At 38.2% G+C, this 21066-nt stretch overlaps 2 protein-coding genes across 2 annotated transcripts; both read right to left on the minus strand.

The window, feature by feature from the left end:
- LOC137026585 (E3 ubiquitin-protein ligase NEURL3) lies at positions 1 to 4985 on the minus strand. Its single transcript, XM_067393976.1, has 4 exons — positions 4890 to 4985; positions 2553 to 3053; positions 423 to 560; positions 1 to 336 (listed from the first exon to the last, which is right to left on the minus strand). Exons 1-4 carry the CDS (start codon positions 4906 to 4908, stop codon positions 161 to 163), a joined length of 834 nt encoding a protein of 277 aa, XP_067250077.1. The 5' UTR covers positions 4909 to 4985; the 3' UTR covers positions 1 to 160.
- An 11409-nt stretch (positions 4986 to 16394) lies between these two features.
- Positions 16395 to 21066, minus strand: LOC137026586 (uncharacterized). The gene is made up of 11 exons (XM_067393977.1): positions 20929 to 21066; positions 20340 to 20837; positions 20117 to 20233; positions 19887 to 20009; positions 19539 to 19777; positions 19212 to 19355; positions 18181 to 18395; positions 17764 to 18031; positions 17508 to 17668; positions 16982 to 17220; positions 16395 to 16884 (listed from the first exon to the last, which is right to left on the minus strand). The coding sequence occupies exons 1-11, from the start codon at positions 20930 to 20932 to the stop codon at positions 16619 to 16621; spliced, it is 2274 nt and encodes a 757-aa protein (XP_067250078.1). The 5' UTR covers positions 20933 to 21066; the 3' UTR covers positions 16395 to 16618.

The following is a 21066-nucleotide window of genomic DNA, read 5'->3' on the forward strand; positions in this document are numbered from 1 at the left end:
TTTACAAAAAAGAAATAGTGCAACTAGAGAGAAACATTTTTTAAAACATTTGCACAGTGCAGTGATAGATTTGTACATCACAGCAGCAATCCTGAAATTAATTGGACAAAATACATTCAGCAAACAGGCCAAATGGCCCCTAGTTTCAATGGGATGAACACTAGTCATATGGATGGAAGGAACCCAAGGCCTGACGACACAGAGGGCAGGTCCCAAACGTCATGTAAACCCTCATGCCGCACGGAGTACAAACACATTTATGGCCACAGCTCAAACGACAGTTTGCCACATTACTGTAACACACGACACATTCCTCACAGTCTGGAGATTCATGATCTGAGGGGGAAAAGAGAAGAGATTAGGTGGTGAAACTACATGTACTAGACCATATAATGGCTGCCTTGCACTTGTGTGATTCTTACCTGTGTTGTCAAGGTAATGGTTTCCCAGGTTTCTCTGTTCCAGCATGCTCTTCTTTATTTCTAGCGTTTCTTTATCTTCAATGTGTGTGAGAGCAGGACAGGACCTCCTGGTGAAGATGCAACATCTCTTTTTGGAACCTATAATACAGATACACAGACCACATTCACTGTTAGGCAAAGAAAACTACCAAAAAAAAAAATAAGCATATATTTATGTCCCTGGTTTTCTAGAAGGTGCAGTAATGTATTTCTAAGAAACGCTGTTGAAAGCAGATCATACCGAGCAAAAAAACTCAGTTATAGCCAAGTAGCAGTAAGGGGCATGTACACTCCTTTGGGGGAAGGTGCCTGTGCTGCATAGCGTTCATGAATTTGGGGGTGGAGCTATCAAGATAGGGGTGTGATCCATTTGTGTGGGGGAAAGGTTGTTTTGGTGATTTCAAATATCAACAGCGTTTCTTAGAAATCAATTACTGCATCTTTAAGCCAGGGGCTTTCAAACTTGGGGGCATAAAGGTTCTGTCAAATCTTGAAATAAAAAAAAAGATATATAAATATATATATATATATATATATATATTTTTTTTTATTTTTTTTTTTTTACTTTATTTATTTTGCAATCACATTTACAAGATTTGATATTATTATTATTAATAATATTATTTCACATTATTAATTATTATTAATAATATTGTTAATTATTCTAATAATTATTCTATCTTTAATATTATTAATAATATAATTAATATTATATTATGCGTTCTAAAGACCAGTCCAAAATCAAGATATTAATTGTGATAATTTTGTTCTTCTGTATGTTAATCTCAAATATGATGCAATTTACTAAAGCAAATATTTTTAGATTATTTTTTACAATTTTCTATATAATTACAATATACAAACCAATTATTTAATTTAGGATATAACTTTAGGATATATATATATTTTTTTTTTTGCAAACTGTATAAATGGATTTTCATTAATAGCAGAGATGGTCCTCAGAACACGAGATCCAGGGGCGAGAATGGATCCAGATCCAACTCCTCCCACTTTACATATCCCTAAACCAACCCATCTCCACCCCCTGGATCTGGATCCAACTCCTCCCACTTTACATATCCCTAAACCTACCCATCTCCACCCCCTGGATCTGGATCCAACTCCTCCCACTTTACATATCCCTAAACCTACCCATCTCCACCCCCTGGATCTGGATCCAACTCCTCCCACTTTACATATCCCTAAACCAACCCATCTCCACCCCCTGGATCTGGATCCAACTCCTCCCACTTTACATATCCCTAAACCAACCCATCTCCACCCCCTGGATCTGGATCCAACTCCTCCCACTTTACATATCCCTAAACCAACCCATCTCCACCCCCTGGATCTGGATCCAACTCCTCCCACTTTACATATCCCTAAACCAACCCATCTCCACCCCCTGGATCTGGATCCAACTCCTCCCACTTTACATATCCCTAAACCAACCCATCTCCACCCCCTGGATCTGGATCCAACTCCTCCCACTTTACATATCCCTAAACCAACCCATCTCCACCCCCTGGATCTGGATCCAACTCCTCCCACTTTACATATCCCTAAACCAACCGATCTCCACCCCCTGGATCTGGATCCAACTCCTCCCACTTTACATATCCCTAAACCTACCCATCTCCACCCCCTGGATCTGGATCCAACTCCTCCCACTTTACATATCCCTAAACCAACCCATCTCCACCCCCTGGATCTGGATCCAACTCCTCCCACTTTACATATCCCTAAACCTACCCATCTCCTCTCCACCCCCTGGATCTGGATCCTGGATCTCGAGTTCTGAATTGACTACTGGAATAGCATGCCTTCACATTTTAGGAAGGGAGGCCCCATGCTAGCAGAAAAACCCTTTCTCTAACAGAAAAGCATTATGGCGGTACAATTATATTTGACCACGGTATACCACGCTACTTCCAAAAGTATAGCACAAAAAATATTATATATATATATATATATATATATATATATATATATATATATATATATATATATATATATATATATATATATATATAGTTGTTGTTGTTGTTATTAATGCTCTCAGAACACAATATGATACATCAGAAGCCTCACCAAGCATCACCACTGACGTGGTCTGTCCATAGACGTCAATCATCGCCCAGATGGGCCATTTGGGATTCAGAGTGGTCGGCTCCGTGTGTGTTCTGCCATCAGAACTTCGTATGCGCAGGCAGCCATTCTTCTTCAGCCAGAACTGAATCTCTGATCCAGGGCGACAAATGCCCACGGGAACTACTACTGCCGCGCACAGTGGAGACTGGGTCAAGTTTGGGATGGCCAGAGGGGGTAAAGATGTCTGCTCGGGCAAAACATGAGTAAATCCGACCCGCAGTGATCCGTGCCAACCTCGCACACTGTCCTTGACTCGCAGGCGCACCTTCTCCTCTATCTTCACCTGTCGCCCGCTGAACGTCAGTCCGTGGCAGAATGACGACACGTCCCTGGTCACCCGACGACCACAGTCACTCAGCGTTATCAGACGACCCTTCACATCTGAGTGGAAAGAAATCGCTCTCAGGCTACCGAGCGTGTGACACACGCACTTGACTTTCTCTGGAAGAGAAAAAAAGAAAAAATGAGATTCATCCACGTGGTGTGTGGGGATATTTCTGTTATGAGGGTGACCAGATGTCCCGTTTTTCCCGGGACAGTCCCGTATTTCAGCTCTATTTGTAGTGTCCCGACTTATTAAGAAAAAAATAATGTTTTGTCCCGTATTTCATCTTTCAACTGGGTGATGGAGTTCTGTCACACAAGAACAGCCCAATCAATTCGTCATAGAACAAAGTTACCATTCAATCACAATTCGTTATCGATTAGTGAAGGCGGGATAGGTGGAATCACGCTGAATAACACAGACTAGAAAGCCTCTCTCTCGCGCACTCTCTCTCTTCGCGCGATCAGTTCTCCTCGCGCCTGAATGGTCAAATGCACACATAGTTTTTCAAAATGTCCATCGTGTGGAGTATCTCACGTAAATACAGTCGGTTAAGTGGACGTAAACAGGTGGGTAAAAACAGGAAATGTGTCAGTATATTACATCCATGGATTCGGTCTTAAAGGGACAGTAGCCTAATTAAATATTTGTCAGTATATTCAAATGTGAAAAAACAAGTTTAATCTCTGTCGTATTGTTTGTAACTTGTTTGTAAATTTCTTTTTATTTAACAAATATTTATATCTACACTGCCTTCCAAAAGTTTGGAAACGCACCTAGAAAAGTGGGGCTTTGGACAATATTGGCATGAATCCTTTTTAATTTGTGATAATTTTGCACTGGTAAGGGACAACACAAATTATGAAAACATATTTTATTACATAAACAGTTTATACATAGAAAAAAAAATTTTGATTCATCAAAATATCCAGCATTAGCAGCTATCTGACCTAAACTGGGTTCTAATTATTTCATTGTATTCTAAACTTAATTGGCAATCAATTGTTGAAGCTATTAAGGTGTGCTGACCCAAAAATCTTTTACAAACCTGGGCCAAGTTTAAACCAGTAACCAGGCATCACAGCTGGCAAAGGGGCATGTCTGACTTTGACATGTATATATTGCCATTATTATGTAATGAAATGAAATGAACACATGAAAATTATTATTGCTGGATAATGTCAAGTTACTGTAATGTATTTGCACCAAAAAATTATAAGGATTTATGCTGATATCGTCCAAAACCACACTTTTCCAGGGGTGTTTTCAAACTCTTGGAGGGCAGTGTATATATATATATATATATATATATATATATATATATATATATATATATATATATATATATATATATATATATATATATATATATATAGTGAAATAAAATTTCTTTGCGCACTCGACCCGTATTCCACCATGAGAAATCTGGTCACCCTAGTTATGATTCATCTGTCTCTTAGCAAATTGTGTTTGCTCGGTACTTTTCAGTAGGTAATAAAACACGTAGCCTACAGCATCAAATGTCACGCCGTAATCAAATTAGAATTTAACTGGTTCTTTGAAACGAACTGTTTGAAAGAACCGATTTAGCCACTAGAGGCCGCCGCTGCTCACTGTCAAAATCATTATGTTTTGGAAAGTTTCCTGTAATGCATCACACACACATAATCGAGTTCAGACTCTACAATGTTGCACGGTAAATAATAATTTCGCATCATTCATGCACAATATAATCTATAATCTAATTATTTATTGACGATTATATGGTACATTACTGTAAATTAATTCGTTTCTTTAAACAAAAATAAATAGGCTAATTTACAATTAGAAACTTGCTAATTAAAAATGTTAAATACTAACACAACTTTCTTTAAGCTTGACATGTTGCTTTTTCATTAAGAGATAGCCTATTGTTGAGAAGTTACCATTTGCTTCTAGTATCATCTTCTTACCTTTCTTTTTCTCTGTCATCCTGTTTTCTCAACCAGCTCTTGGTATCTTCAGCACACCAGTTTCTGTATCTAAGTGAATGGGGAATCTGTTGTTTTTTAAATGCACGTGTGTTTTATAGCTAAACATTACTCCTCATAGGATGAAAGTAGAGGAGGGACTATTAAAAGGGCGGTGCCTTGGAAAGTTACCTTGAGGATGACTCGATTCCAAAACGCTGAAATGACAGCAGTAAGTGTTCGGAAAATTTTAGGTATTTAGTAATGCATTCGTTTTGTCTACGTATAAATTGATAAGCAAAAGAATGTATTTTGGAGTTTTTTATGCGCGTCTGCTCCTCTAGACTCAGTAAACACTCGGAAAATAAACTTTTCACACGTTTATTTATTTTGTCTAATAGTAGGCAAATGCTTAACATATATATATATATATATATATATATATATATATATATATATATATATATATATATATATATATATATATATATATATTTATTACATTTTAACTAAATTATACAGCTTGATTGGAAATTTTTCTATAAAGTGATATTTATTTGTCTGTTTTCTCCATACATCATGTCTCACATTTTATTAATTTTATATTTAAATGGTAACTCGATAAATTCAGTGTCAATTATTCACTTTTGCCATGCAGCCATTTCAGCGAGCCATTTATGTATAATTCTAGATGTTTTCTAAAAGTAGGAATATTTCCTGGATCAAGGACATTGTGTGCTCTTTGGTGTTTTAAAGCTTTCCATTAAAGTGCTTTGCAAAGCAGTCAACAACTTATTCAAAAAATGTATTATTATTTCACTTTCACATTGAGTGTTTCAGTCAAGGTTACTATATTTATGATATCATTAACTCATTCAATCATTCACTCATCTCATGATAACAACCACTTGTTAAGTTTATAAGGGATAAATGTGGAAATGAATAATGTATTGCCTGTTTAAGCATGTATGTATACACAATGTGTGCGTTATACACACACACACACACACACACACTGCCTGGCCCAAAAAAATCACTGTTTGGATTTAAATAGGCAAATACTTAAACAGTTAGTTCACCCAAAAATGAAATTTCTGTCATTAATTACTCACCCTCATGTCATTCCCCCCCCGTAAGATCTTCATTCATCTTCGGAACACAAATTAAGATATTTTTGATAAAATCTGATGGCTCAGTGAGGCCTGCATTGACAGCAAGTTAATTTACACTTTCAAAAGCCCAAAAAAGTTATATTGAAAATAGTTAATGTGACTACAGAAACACCGTTTTATGAAACTTTACTAATCTTTTGTTTTGTATCAGTGCTTTGGAGTGCCACAGTCACGTGATTTCAGTAAACGAGGCTTCGTTACATCACAAGTGTTTCGGAATTTCAATGGTTCATGTGACTTTGGCTAGTTGATACACACTCCGTACCACAAAAGATTCGTATGAAGCAGTGTTTTGAAATCGGCCATAACTAGATATTGTTGAGAAAAGTTGTTATTTTGTTTTTTTTTTGGTGCACAAAAAGTATTTTCGTCACTTCATAACATTAAGGTTGAATCACTGTAGTCACATGAACTGTTTTAAATATGTCTTTAGTACCTTTCTACTGTTTGAAAGTAAATTAATTTGCTGTCAATGCAGGCCTCACTGAGCCATCGGATTTCATCAAAAATATGAACGAGGGTCTTATGGGTATGGAACGACATGAGGGTGAGTAATTAATGACAGAATTTTCATTTTCATTATTGCAGTGATTATTATGTTTCTAGCATGGAAATAAAATCACATCATTTATTTCCATCAAGATGTGCATCAGTTTTTGGTCAATATCATGGATTCAAGGTCCCCTATACTTCTCAACCATTCTTTCACAGTTTGAGCCTGATGAATCTTGCTTGTCATTCTGAGATATGGCCATGATAGTCCTATATGGTTGATTAAGAAATGGAGAGCTACACACTCCATCAATTAGGGTTTTAAGAACTGTTGCCAAACATAACATGCTAGAAATGGTATGATTAGATAATAATCACAGCAATAATGATCCAGTCATAGACTCTTAAGTATTTGCCTATTTAAATCCAAACAGCAACTTTTTGTTCGTCAGGCAGTGTGTGTGTATAAAACTTAGCTCAAAATCCATTCCTGTCTTTTTCACATCAAGAAGTGTGTATGTTACTTCATTGTGTATGCACAGTAAGTTAAATCTGAAATTATGTATTAAATGGATGTTTAAGAAGCCAGACTTTACTTGAACTGTCAAAAAGAAACCTAAATATTTTGGTGAGAATGAATACACGCCCTTTGCACACTCATTAAAAGCATTATAATTTATTAGTGTAATCATTAACAGTGACATAGCTGAGTTATTAAACAGGCAACATGCACCACAAGATATATACTCTTTAGTCCTTTGTAGGAGGCATGACAAAATAATTTTTCACCCAATACTGTCATCATTATCATAGTTGAGTCTGTTTTGAGTATGTGGGTCACATGACTTGGTTCAAATTTTTTGTGGTCATTTTGTCAGTCATGGAGCTAGTTACGTATTACATTTTGAAAAGTCTGTTGCCAGATTAGGATAAGAAAAAAGGCTAATCCACAATATTGACAATATATATATGTGTGTGTGTGGGGTCTCCCTTCTATATGTTTCCCCCTTCTGTGAACTTTTAAGGGTTATTATAAAACGGTTAGTTCCTGTCCTTGATTCTGATTGGTCAACAGCTGTATTTTATTCATGAAAAAACATGGTTCAGACCGCGGTTCTGTGTATCACTACACTAAGTAATATGTAGAAGAGTATTGTGAGAAAAGAGATCCAGTGAGCGAGTTTATTAGCTGCATTGAGATTTAGCATTTTCCTTCAGGTCAGTCATGTATTAAAAAAGAATCGGTTTAAATGTCTGATGTATTATCGTGTCCTTTTAACAGTTAAGGGGTTTTCCCGTGACTGACGGTGCTAGTCAAAGCATTTGTCAGTTGCGTCTTTTTCCGTGTTCGCAACAATTCAGTCTTTTCAATGTAAAAGTCTTCCCTATGACTGACACACTCATAAAGACAGTCTTTGCCGCCATCTAATGCCGTAATAATGTAACTTCTGTTGCTGTTCACGGTCAGGGACTATTTTTTCCCGGTGGAAGGAAGGCTTTTAGTGAAAGTTTACTTCATGAAAGTTGCATTGATACATAGTTTTGGCTTTAATATTTGTATTGTGCGGTAACCGTTTTATGAAAGCAATAAGGTACTTGAGGCTAGTGCTGTTTTGTGAATAAGTCATGGCTGAAGGGGTTGCAGGCACTCCGCTTCACGTTGTGCCTAAAGCCGAGTTCAGACTGCACGATTTTAGCCCCGATTTTGGCTCGCCGACAGGTTTTGGGAAATCGCCGACAAATGCCCCAAATCAAAGGCAAATCGGTGCTCGTTCACGCGAGTGAAAATCACGCAGTGTAAATGAGCAAAGACGCGATCTGAGAGAATCGCCGACGAGTCGCCGACACCCGTGAGATATTTGGCATGCTAAATATCTGACCGGTCGGCGATTCAAAATCCTGCTGTGTCAAAAGTGTTCTGACTGAAAACTACATCAGTGATGACCGACAGCCAATGAGAGAGCAAGATACAGAGCAGCGGGTAGTTCGGGGAGGAGTTATAGACCACAATATCAGCAAGCATGGCTTCGTACACATAAACATTACAATTCTATCAAACAGAAACAAAGCACAAACATTTGCGTGACCATCCGCAACAGCAGCACATTGAAAAGTTATGTATTTACCTCCAACTCTTGTTGCAGAACACACAATCCACAGTCTCCCCAACCATTTCCTCCTCCATATTCTTCTTTTCTTTTTCTTGTTTTCGCTGCAAATCAGCGCACAGGCAATTCGTATTGCAAGCTTCTTGCAGGCTACCGTTTTTAATAATACTAATAACTCCGGTCTTGCACGCGTGATATCGCGTTGTTTCCTTGTCACATCTCGCGTGTGTTTGGTTGTGAAACGTAGTTTGCGTGCCAGACAAGAGTTGTCGGCGATTCTTCCTATTGTAAAGTCATGCAGTGTGAAACTTGTCGCCGATCTATCGTGCAGTGTGAACGCAGCAGCGACTGAATGCTGGCCAAGATAGTCATGCAGTGTGAAAAGAACAGTGACCCGACTACTTTGAAAATCATGCAGTCTGGACTTGGCTTTATCATCATGGGGAGTTAGTTTCCTCAGGCAGGCACATTTAAACCTTTGTTTAGATAGACAGATCTCTTATTTAAATAACAAAATGTTGACATTCATGTTAATAAAAAAACACCCCTGGGACATATAAATGCTTTAAGCTGAAAAATCCATTTACTTTATGATTTGTGTATGTTATTTTCTAAACTGTCGCCTCACAGCAAGAAGGTCCCTGGTTCAAATCCCGGCTGAGCCAGTAGGCCTTTCTGTGTGGAGTTTGCATTTTCTCCCTGTGTCTGACAACACAAGCTACCAGACCTCACAACCTACCCGAGAAAAATCATTGCCAAGAAAATTTATGGACAATCTCTCGCATATGGCAAGAAGAATGGCCATAGAATCACCAAGAGTCAGATACAACTGAAATGGTAATAGATTGATGTGTTGCTGACTACTGTTACACCAGTTTACTTTCACTTTTACTTGTTTGTTTTTGTGTTTTATCCTTGTCTATTTTTGTCATTCAAGAAAATCTTGTCATTTCTTGACTGTGATTGCGTAAATGCTGTAATTTCTTGAAATTCAAAATATTTACAAATTAACAAAATACACTGGACAAGGAATGTGTATAACTCAATAAATGTAGTGTAAATTATTCACTTTTGTCATTTCAATGAGCCATTTGTGTATAATTCAAGCTGTTTTTTTTATATATATATATTTCCTGGATCAAAGGTAGTTTTGTGTTTTGCTTTTTAGTGAGTTTAAAGCTCTCGACTAAAGTGGTTTGCAAAGCAGTCAACAACATATTCATAAAGCAGCACAGTATTATTTCACTTTCACTTTGAGTATTTTAGTCAAGGTTATTATATTTATGATATCATTAACTCATTCAATCATTCACTCATCTCATGATAACCATTTATTATGTTTATAGTAGTTTCAAAGGGATAAATGTGGAAATGAATTAAATAAGTGTATTTTCTGTTCAAGCATATACCAAGCATATATCAAGCATAGTCAAACCAAAAATTATTCAGACATTTATTCTTATTTTTGATATATGTTTACACTATAGTGCAGTTATGTAAGTGAGGATAGCAAAATAAAGAAAACTGTGACAGACAGTTTCAAGAAAAAGTATGTAAAGTAAACCACTTGCAGAATCTGTGAAAATGTGAAAATTGTATGAAAGATCATACAAAATGCATGTTATTTTTTATTTAGTATTGTCTTGAGTAAGATATTTTACATAAAATATGTTTACATATAATCCATAAGACAAAAAAAAAATAGCTAAATTTATTAAAATAACCCGCTCAAAAGTATGTAAACCCTGGATTATTAATACTGTGGCTACCTTTTTTCTTTTCTTTTTTTTTGTGATGGTTGTTTATGAGTCCCTTCTTTGTTCTGAGCAGTTAAACTGAGCTCTTCAGTTTTCCAGCATCTTCTGTATATCTGAACCCTTTCCAGCAGTGACTGTATGATTTTGAGATCCATCTTTTCCATGAGGACAACTGAGTGACTCAAACACAACTATTAAATAAAAAAGGTTCAAACATTCATTGATGCTCCAGAAGGAAACACGATGCATTAAGAGCCGGGAGGGGTGAAAACTTTTGGAAGTTTCAGTCACTGCTGGAAAGGGTTCAGATATACAGAAGATGCTGGAAAACTGAAGAATCTGCAGGAGATGGTGGATTTTTCTGAAGAACAGAGCTCAGTTTAACTGCTCAGGACAAACAAGAGACTCAAGAACAACCATCACAAAACAAAAAAACTGTTGTGGATCATCCAGGTAACCACACCCAGTACTGAGAATCAATGGTTCACAAACTTTTGAATGGGGTTATTTTAATAAATTCAGCTATTTTTTTGTCTTATAAATTATATGTAAACATCTTTTATGTAAAATATCTCACTCAGGACAGTACTAAATAAAAAAATCTAATACATTTTGTATGATCTCTCTTGTTTTGTTAAAATTATTCACATTTTCACAGATTCTGCAAGTGGTTCACAAACTTTTTCTTGCAACTGTATTATACCCCAAAATTCTTCATACATTGGACCAGTAAAATTTATACAAATTTTAAACCAAAAAATATTCAGACACTTTGACCTGACCATGTTTTGCTTTAAGTGTTATCTGATATGATTAAGATTAAATTTTTTTTTCTGGCACAGTTTAAACTCTGAGATCTTATCACATTTTATTATCACGTTCTAAACTATAGTGAATAAACTGAATTAAATGTTCACGGTGTCTGAATACATTTTGGTTTGCATACTGGGTCTAAAAGTAACTTTTTGCTGCACCTGCCAATGGCCAGTGACTTAAGAACATTTACAGGCCATAAATATTCATGTTGTTCATGCTGTTATTTACCACATTTTGAAATGTTTGTATCTCCTGAGAAACATTAGGGTAAGAAAAAAAGTTAAAGGGTGAAAAACCCTGTTCTCAGTCCCCCTTTACCTTTTAAGGGTTAATGTCACACCATTCTGCTTTAGTGTTTTTAAGCTCAATGATTACCATTCTCCAGTCTTTGTTAATGTACCTTCTGAATCATGGGGAGTCAGTTTCCTCAGGAAGGCACATTTAAACCACCACACAATGTGTATACCAAATACTAATTAACACTTATGGTGCGTTCAAGTCATGTCTGAAAGATCATATTTGCGAGTTGAACGCGCATGAATGCCATCTCAATGTTGTAAATACCAATGGGAAGTTCGGGATTTTCTTTTACTTTACGAGTTGGGGGCGTGTCAGTGAAACATGGTGACATTGCTAGGCTTTTTATATTTACAATGAACTAAGCGAACTGCCTACACAAAATATTATAGCATTATAATATAACAATATAATATGTAACGATAAAGTTTACAGTGGCTTCATAAAAAAGCTAAACACACTGGATGCACATTCTTTGTTCTTCATTTTCTATAGTAGTCGTTAAATGTTAAAAATGTTGCTTTTGGCCACATCTATATTCCTAAAAACTTTTCCGATTTAGTGCATAGTGAACTGAATCGATTTAGAGTTCACTTCAGGTAAAGAGCAAAGCTCAATAAAACTACTGTGTGAAGGTGTGAGCCGACAGAACGGGTGCGTACTTGTTGATAAGTTTATCAACGTAATGCAATAATGTTTTCATTTCACAACGTAGAAGAAGTGAGTGATGTGAAAATAACCTAACAAATTTACTGATGTCCATAAATACATAAATCATTTCTTCATCTGGTGTAAAGCTTATCTTCATAGATAAGCTTCATAGATAAAGAGCATATTAAATGTATTTTGTGTGAGTATTCTGTAGTTAACCAGGAAATTGTTTTAATTTACAAACTAATTGTTATATAGTATTGCAGTACTGAAATATTTTCATTTTTACCACCCTGTTCTCAAACAGTCTAGAATTATAGGCCTGTCTAGATAAAAGACCTTGCGCCCTAGAAACAAGTGGGCTGCCATCTTTATAATATTGTCTTTGAACTTCCGTTTTTGCAGTAGCTCTGTATATTTCTATCGCTGTCAAAGAATAATAGCTGGTGAAGTGGATTTACTTGTTGTAGAGTTAATGAACGTTATCATGAGCATTGTTATTGTGGCGACCAGGGCGGGCAAGAGCCGTGAGGGAACAGCGCGAGAGTTAATGAGCTCCACCTGGGAGGCGCACCGGCCTTGAGATAAAAGGCGGAGCGGCGACAGTGAAGGACGAGAGAGGACCAGGCCTGGACTTTACGTTATGTTTCATTATGTTTGTGTGGCCAGCAGACGTCCGTGAGGGTCTGCTGGCATTACTTTCCTTTGGTTTTTGGTTTATTTATATATTAAAGTTTGTTAAATGGTGCCCGCCTCCTTCTTCTCACATCTACGAACCATGTAACATTGGTGCCGAAAACCTGGGAGGAAGGAGGGACATGCTGTCGGAGAGCCCTCGCTGCTGAGGGGGATTGCAGTGCTGCGGAGTTAGGGCAGCGCGGGACTGAAGACCGCAAGAGGCTGCCCGAGGCGGTGGTACTGGAGCCTTGTAAAAGGTGGGATGGAGACCCGGATGCCGTGCTCCTGGGACGAGGTGGGGTGGCTGTCATCCTGGAGGGAGTGGAGGAGTGCCGTCGTCTGCCGTGGGCCAGAGCCTGCTACTGTCCGCTATGAAGGGGAGGAGCAGGGGACGGCGGACTCGCTGCCGGCTGCCCTCAACCGGAGGAGCCATCGCCGGCCGCCAGGAGGCGGTCGAGGATCGACCCACCCACGCGGTCCACCGAGCGTCCATGCGAGGAAGAGCCTCTCGGCAGGCTGAGGACCGAGCGGCAGTGTGTCTGGGAACCGGACCCAGAATTTTTTTTTCTTTCTTTTCCTCTCTCCCATCTCTCGTCCTGTCGCTCCCCTTGCTTCCGTCTCCTTTCTCTCGTCTCGTCTTTCCTTACCCCCAGGTGCTGCGGCCGCCGAGACAGGCCCCTGGGGAGGAGTAAGCGCAGTCACGGGAGCACCCCCCGGCCTGCGAGGGGCGATGGGGGTATGTGGCGACCAGGGCAGGCGAGAGTCGTGAGGGAACAGCGCGAGGCTGGTGGCGCGAAAGTTAATGAGCTCCACCTGGGAGGCGCACCGGCCTTGGAGCTCTGGAAGCATAAAAGGAGGAGCGACGACCAGGCCTGGACTTTACATTATGTTTTATTATGTTTGTGTGGCCAGCAGACGTCCATGAGGGTCTGCCAGCATTACTTTCGTTTGGTTTTTGGTTTATTTATATATTAATGTTTGTTAAATGTTCGCCGGTTCCCGCCTCCTTCTTCCCACATCTACGAACCGTGTTACAGTAATGTTTAAAGCAGATGTCTTAACAAATGTCAGTAGATCAGGAAGTTTTTAAAACAAGCAGTTCATTCATAAATACGTAAGATCCCTGTGGAAATACAAAACGGAAGACAAAAAAGACAACGAGCGCAGTGCTGAAAAAAGGGGCGGGACTTTATGTTGCCAGAAAAAAAGCTATAGAGTACCTCAGAGATGAAGTGTTTTTGTAGGCAAAACCCGGAAGCGAGTTAGCATTTTAGGATTTCTGGTTACATCGCCCCCAAAGTCTATGGGGTTTTTTTAATGTGTTTTTGCTAAATCACCTGAAATAAGGTCTGTGGTTAACAAAGCCTCTAAATATTTTCACATTTTGATCTATGACATAAAATGCACCAGTTATAACCCACTTGTGATTTTTTAAAACTTTTATTGTGTCTTAAATATGGCGGTTGCTAACAAGTTGCTAAAAGGGACTGCTTCCTTCGGCGGGGACTTTAGACATCATCATGTCAAACAGGACATTTGGACAGCATTTCTCATGAAAAAGTGGATCAGTATTCACACACAACGCAGATCATAATCAGCGAGCATGTTTTTAAATAAAGTTTGAGGAAGATTGGAGGTGGTGACGTTGATCCGTGACCATGGTGTGCTGTAGTCCATTTATAGCCTACTGTTAGCTTTTTATATCTGACGACTTTATTTAGGCTTCAAAATGTGTAAATGTTGTGTTAACTTGTAAATTTGTAGATTATCTTGATAGACAAAACGTGTAAGTGTCATAACCCTTTATTAAACACAGAGCTTATTTTTTGCGATTTTCCAAAACTCTATGGGAAAAATGCAGGCTTTTGATTGAGGGAACCCGTGCACCACTAATTTCCGGGTTGGCCAACAAAAACACGTCATCTCTGAGGTACTCTATTGTTTATCCCACCTGTTAAATATGGTCTGCATATGTCCAACATCCTTCCAGTTGTTTGTTTATTCCTGTTAAATGTGTTTCATTTCCTGCAATAACCGTATAAAGTTCAACCTGGAATAAAATATACAGGAAAGAACAAATCATCTTTCTTTCTTACATGACCTTACTCAATCTTCTCATGTTGAAATTCAATAGACTTTTAAGTCTTGCAATTTGTTTCATTTATGACCTTATTTTATTGGGCATATGCAAGTTATCAGTACCCTGCTAATAAAATATCAGAATATTTTTATACTTTTCAAGCTTTTTGTACTTCACTTATGTCTTTCATAATCAAAAATGATGAAAGACTATGCAATCCATGTGAGTAAGGATTCAAAAATGAATAACCTGTATTGCGGGAATTTCACAGGTTGCAGATCAGAAATGGCTGAGGTTTCATCCTGTTGGAAATTTACTAAAACACTAGTGGGTGTGTTTTCTGAAGCCAACTAATTGCAAGTTCAACTAAACTAAACTGAAGATTCGTTTGGGACCATAAATCCGGTTTATTTCCATGGAAGTACAAGTTTCTAACGAGCGGAAGAGATGTCACTCTAGGCATTTCGAGGAAGTCACATGACAGTTTATCACAATCGTTTTACTTTTATCAAGTTGAAAGAGCGCAAGCGGTCTTCGTAACCAGTAATTTTCCTACAGCATGCTCTCCTGGCCACGACCACTCCAGTTGGTTCCAACCCTATTGTAACTAATCACATGATAGTCTTGACAGTAAATCACTCTTGGACTGTAAAAAAAGAAATCACTGTTTGCGGATACCACAGTAGTGCCGTTGTTATGGATCAACTGGGGATCATGCTCTTTGGGGGATATTTCGCATGCGAAATTCCACGGTATTTGCCATTATGCTTTTAAAGTCCTCACATTAAAGCGTAAACACTGCATACATTTATATTTTATAATAATTCTGGGGTGGCACGTGGCAGTGCTTTTTCTTAGTCAGTTGCCACCCAAGTAGACCCGCCTCTGATTCAGCGAGCGTACTGAAGCCTCTCCTACTTTGATAAGGAAAAAACGAAACCTCCGATCAAAAATTTACGACCACAGTTGGCGTCGGGAAACGCACCCCATGTCGTTTTTGAGCGGTGGTTTCGCTTTTTTTCCTAATCAAAGTAGGAGAGGCTACCAACACAATTCAAAGGACCTTGAGACCAAAGTTGGATAACGATTCTTTTGGAAAACGCACTCATGGTAGATAATGTTTTACTGCATAGATCTGAATGATGAATGAAGAGTGACAGGTCGTATTCTCCTTAATCTGCAAACAGTCCTACATGTAACACTGGTTAGTGAACTAAAATAAAGTTAGAAGATAAAGAAACTTTATTGCAGAAGGAAGTGTTTTGATTTTTACAGCCTATTCTGCAGTTTGTCAAGTTTTACTCTACTTGAAATATTTTTATAGTTCCTAGTTGACATATGAAATCACTGTTGATTTGCTGAATTGCTGTAATCGCTCCTCCCCAACCAAACCAGAGAAATAAACATTCAATTTGGTTTTTTTTTTTGTTTTTTTAAACAGTTTATTAGAGGCATGACTGGCATTTGTATGAAAATAAATATATATATATATATATATATATATATATTTTTTTTTTACAAATATACAAAATGTATGTGGCATAGTGTGCAAAACATGTAAAAAATATACAGCATATACAAACAACTATACATAAGTGCTTTCTTTTTTAAATAATGAAAAAAAATAGCCTGTGATTACATATTAAGAATGTGAAAGTTTTCATTATGATATTGAATACTTTTATGTTCTCCCAAATTCAGCTGAGTCTCGGATTGCTCTCAGGAGCATTCTGTAAAGTTCCACCTCATCTTTTACAACCCTGGGCAGGAACAATCCCATCATGCACGTGTTAGCATATGGTAGACGGCATCCACGCTCCTCTGGCTGGTAGAAGTTAATGCTGGGCTTTTGGGAGAACCCAAGCGGTGGGACTTCATCCGCTCCAGTTGTAAATGCCAAAATCTCCTCAAAATGCAGCTCGTTTTGTGGAGCTTTTGGTTTTTTATCTGTTGAGGGAAAAATTACAAGCTCAAGTCTTAACAAACTGTCAATTACATGCACAGTTATTACACAGTTTATCTCACAGTTAACTAGGAAACTCACCCTCGATCATCTTAAGCACCAGTTCCCAGTAATGTATAGTCTCCTCTTCAGCTGTCCTCTTCTTGGTCCCTGCTTTACTCCAGTGGATTTGGAACAGGGCTGTGAATGTGCTTCTGGAAAGGGGCTCATGCATGTGGGTAAAGATGGGCAGAAACTCAACCCAGTGAGTTCTTACCATATCCCAAAACTGTCCGTAAGCATTCAGTCCCTTTGTGAACTGATGAATCATATTTGATGTTCTGTAAAAATTAGCACAGACTGTAAATGACTATTTTTATATTTAAGCACTATCACACAACAAACTAGTCAACTAGTCACATTAGAGGACTGGAACTAACTGTTGTATAAATGAGTGTTAATTTGATAGCTTTTATTACTCTTTCTTATTAAATGAGTAATCAAATTTTAATATAGATACATACCTAAGATATATGTAATGTCGAATTGTATAAATGAGTGTTATTTTGATAGCTTTTATTACTCTTTCTTATTAAATGAGTAATCCAATTTTAATATAGATATATACCTAAGATATATGTAATGTCGAACTGCATAGGAGTAAATCTTTGGTACATCTTGGATGGAAACTTCAGGTTTGTATATTCCAGGAAATCCACAGTCACAGATCCAGTCACCATGCTCTCTCTGCAGACTATGGAGGTCGTCCATCGTTTTACATGACAAAATCTGAACGCGAGATAAAATGATTTGAGATAGCTGAAGCATCTTTTAGCTAAGAGATCTTGTAGCTAAAACTGATTGATGGAGAAATGTGTAGAAACCTTTTTCAGTTTGTCCTGAATGTCAGCATCTGGTATTAGTTGCCAGTCGAAGTCTACCAGTCGACATTCTTGGGTGCACATCAGCTGGTACAGGCAAGGGTCAAGAGCTTTGAGTCCTGGCCCGCCATGAGCCACAGACCACGCAATCAGCTTCCCTGCCAACTCATACTTGTGTTCCTCCAAGGCCATCTGGTCATAGGTGAAGAACAAGTGACCAGACTGCCCCTCAAAGATCCCCAGCGATCTTTGCACCTCCATCATCAGGATTCTGAGACAAGGGTAACAAGAAGCCAATCATGTCAAAGTCAAACAAAACTGTAACCTCACCACTAGAGCATGTTTCATGTTTAAGAATGAGTTTTCTACTCTTCAATGAATCCAAATCTAAATCCAAATATTTCAGTGTAAGTGGCATACCTAAAAAACTCTCTCCGTGGACCTCCACAGTCGAGTGCTTGCTCACCAACAAATGTCACGAGAGGTATTTTTGTCCAAGGGAAATTGCAGTTGGAAAGAGCATCTTTAGCACTCTGCAGCAACTTTTTACGAGAAACCAATACTGAAACATGCTTACTGGCACTGAGATGCATGTGTTGACACTCTCTGAGCAAAGAGCTAACGTCCATGTCCTCCTGTTGAAGAGATGTAAATAATGCCTTATGCTACCTTTCTGCAATGTCAATGTCTAAGGTGCATGTGGGTGCTGCAGCACCCCCTGTTTTCACAGGACAGTAAATGCAATGTTCATTTACATTTATTCATTTTTTTATTCATAATTGTTTGTAATAAACACTTTACTATAAAAAGTGTTATGTGTTGATATTTTTTTTGTTTTTTTTTTTTAAAAAAAGAACATCTAAGATAAAATAAAAAAAAAGCTTCACAGGTGCAAGCATAGGATGAGTTTCTAATAACATTTTTGCAGCCTTGAGCAATGTAGTCAATCAATCAGACATATCTGCTGATTTCTTGAATGCACTGGCCAATCAGATGCCTGAATCCACTCACTGCTCAAAACATCAGAGTGTTTATTCAGTGCTGAATGCTTTGCAAGCTGGCAAATCCTCTGATTATAACAAAGTGAGACATTATTAAAGATTCACTGTGCAGTCAATGGAGCTTTGTGAAATCGCGAAGAGTGAGCTCTCTTTGCGCGCATTCTGCCATGCCAAATCATGTACGCAGCACTGCCTTTTCTTGCTTTTATGTTAAAGTAACAGTGGTTTGCGAATTTTAATACTTTAATAACAAATAATTTATCAGTGTTTATGCTAGGATCTGTAGGTTGTGGCTATAGGCGACACAAACTATTTCATGGATGTACTGAAAAAAAATGTTTTATACTTTTTGTATGTTTAAAGGCTTAATGTATCTCCCATGTGCAGTCAAATGACCTGGTGTATAGGCTATGCTGTTTAAACGATATATACCATAATAAAGATAATTACCATTGAAGAGTTTTGGCTTGAATCTGAAAGATAACTGTTGGTTGAAGTCAGCCGGTGCCTCTGTTGTGCAGGAACAGGTGGAAGAGAGCGTGATGGTGAGAAAGCATTTGCATTCATGACTGATGATAGTGTGTGTGCAGTCATCTGTGAAAAGTAGTAGCCTAGTTTAATTGTATAGTATTGTCAGGTAATTGTCCACTAGCAGGTTAAAAAAGTGCCTTCAAAGAACTCCAGTGCTTAAACATTCACCTTAGTTCTTTCAGTGGCACTTCCACATTATTTAAGAACTGATCAAATTAATAAATAAACAACAATTTTCTACTATACCTCATTTAAAACAATGTCTGTCTCAGGAATTATATACAGTATGCTGTCACCAAGCTCCTTTTTTATTTTCTTCAGAGTGTCTGCATGTAATCTGCAAAGTCTTCCATGTTTATCAGCCTTTGCAAAAAGGAAACCAATGAAATCCAGATTGACCAAGGGATATCTGGAGCAAATTAAGCGATTCAGCTCTCTCCAAGTCCAGTTTAGATCTACACCTCTTGACTCCTGAACAGGAATGCCTAAAAATCATCAGATTAGAACACATTGTAAGATTCGTAATCTTTCAAACTGGCATTAATTGTAAAACTCTAACTATAGAGATGTTTTTGAAGTAGCCAGGTAATGTACCTAAACCAGCTCTTGTGAGATCTGAACATTCTTTGGAGCTTGGGACGGTCATCTGGTTGGCATACTGTACAAGGAAGAGACTCGGTTTCCAGTAGGATGATGTTTTCTTGACCATTCTGGTGTCTAAGCATAATAAAAAGGTCAATGGAATTAGAACACTGGATACTTAAAAGAAGATGCTTGTTGGATGGTTTATTATTGATTTTGGCGTTTTAAGAAAACCCTTTCACCTGTTTTATAGTTATTCTCTTCCTCTGACATTTGTCTCTCAAACTGTCTTGTCAACCAGTTGATGCCACCGTCTATGGGACAAACCGGGCATGATGTTCGACTGCCCCTCCTTGAGCCTACATCATATTTTTTACAAAAAGATTTTATACATTTAATAAGCAGATTCAAGTATCAATTCTGACTGATCTTAAAAAAAGAGTCTTTTTCTCCCTCTGTACTTACCCAGAAGGCGGACAGCACTTGTGTTTCCGTACAAATCAATGAAAACCCACAGTGGATTATTCAGGTTCAGTCCTTTTGCTTTCAGGTAATATTTCTCCCCACCTTTCTCTTGAACAATAACACTGCCTGCAAAGTTCATCCAAAACTGCAGCTCTACACCACGCCTACACAAGTCCTCTGGCACTGGCACAACACAGTATCCCTGTGTGTCCCTGAGGTTTGGTATAGAGGCAGGTGGTATATTGTTTCTTTGTGGGCAGATGTTGGTGAAACCCACACGGAGAGCTCCATCCCATGACGAGGTGCAGTCCTCAATACATATACACAGCTTTTCGTCCACCTTTACTGTTCGGCTAAGAAACACCAAACCATTCATAAAGTTTGAGGTGTCTCTGGACGCGAGTCGCCCTCCTTGGCTGAGGGTCACATATTGTCCTGTCAGGTCCACGTTAAAAGTCATCGGGCCAAGGCATCGACTTCCACACATGCGATCGTGCTCTAATACAATACAAATGAATCTTAAAGTCAGACTGACAAACCAATGAACCTATATAATACCACTGTATGTATTTTGACCAGTTATACTCACTCATTGTTGGTTTGTCTTTGCTTCATAAAAAGGTCCTGATGTTTAAGATGGTAAATGCAACCAAAAAATGATTTGCGACTGTCGCTTTTACTGTCCATGTAGTTTTGAGCACCTCAGAGAACAAAAGCCTGTTTGACT

The sequence above is a fragment of the Chanodichthys erythropterus genome, chromosome 9 (assembly GCF_024489055.1).
Source record: "Chanodichthys erythropterus isolate Z2021 chromosome 9, ASM2448905v1, whole genome shotgun sequence".
Taxonomy (NCBI): Eukaryota; Metazoa; Chordata; class Actinopteri; order Cypriniformes; family Xenocyprididae; genus Chanodichthys; species Chanodichthys erythropterus.

Coding starts and splice junctions, on each gene's coding strand:
- LOC137026586 (XM_067393977.1), bottom strand. Junction 19,778..19,886: donor TCTCACAAGAGCTGGTTTAG/GTACATTACCTG, acceptor GATGATTTTTAG/GCATTCCTGTTCAGGAGTCA. Junction 18,396..19,211: donor CAAGCCAAAACTCTTCAATG/GTAATTATCTTT, acceptor TCTCTTCAACAG/GAGGACATGGACGTTAGCTC.
- LOC137026585 (XM_067393976.1), bottom strand. Junction 561..2,552: donor CACGTCAGTGGTGATGCTTG/GTGAGGCTTCTG, acceptor TCTGTATTATAG/GTTCCAAAAAGAGATGTTGC. Junction 337..422: donor CCATTACCTTGACAACACAG/GTAAGAATCACA, acceptor TTTCCCCCTCAG/ATCATGAATCTCCAGACTGT.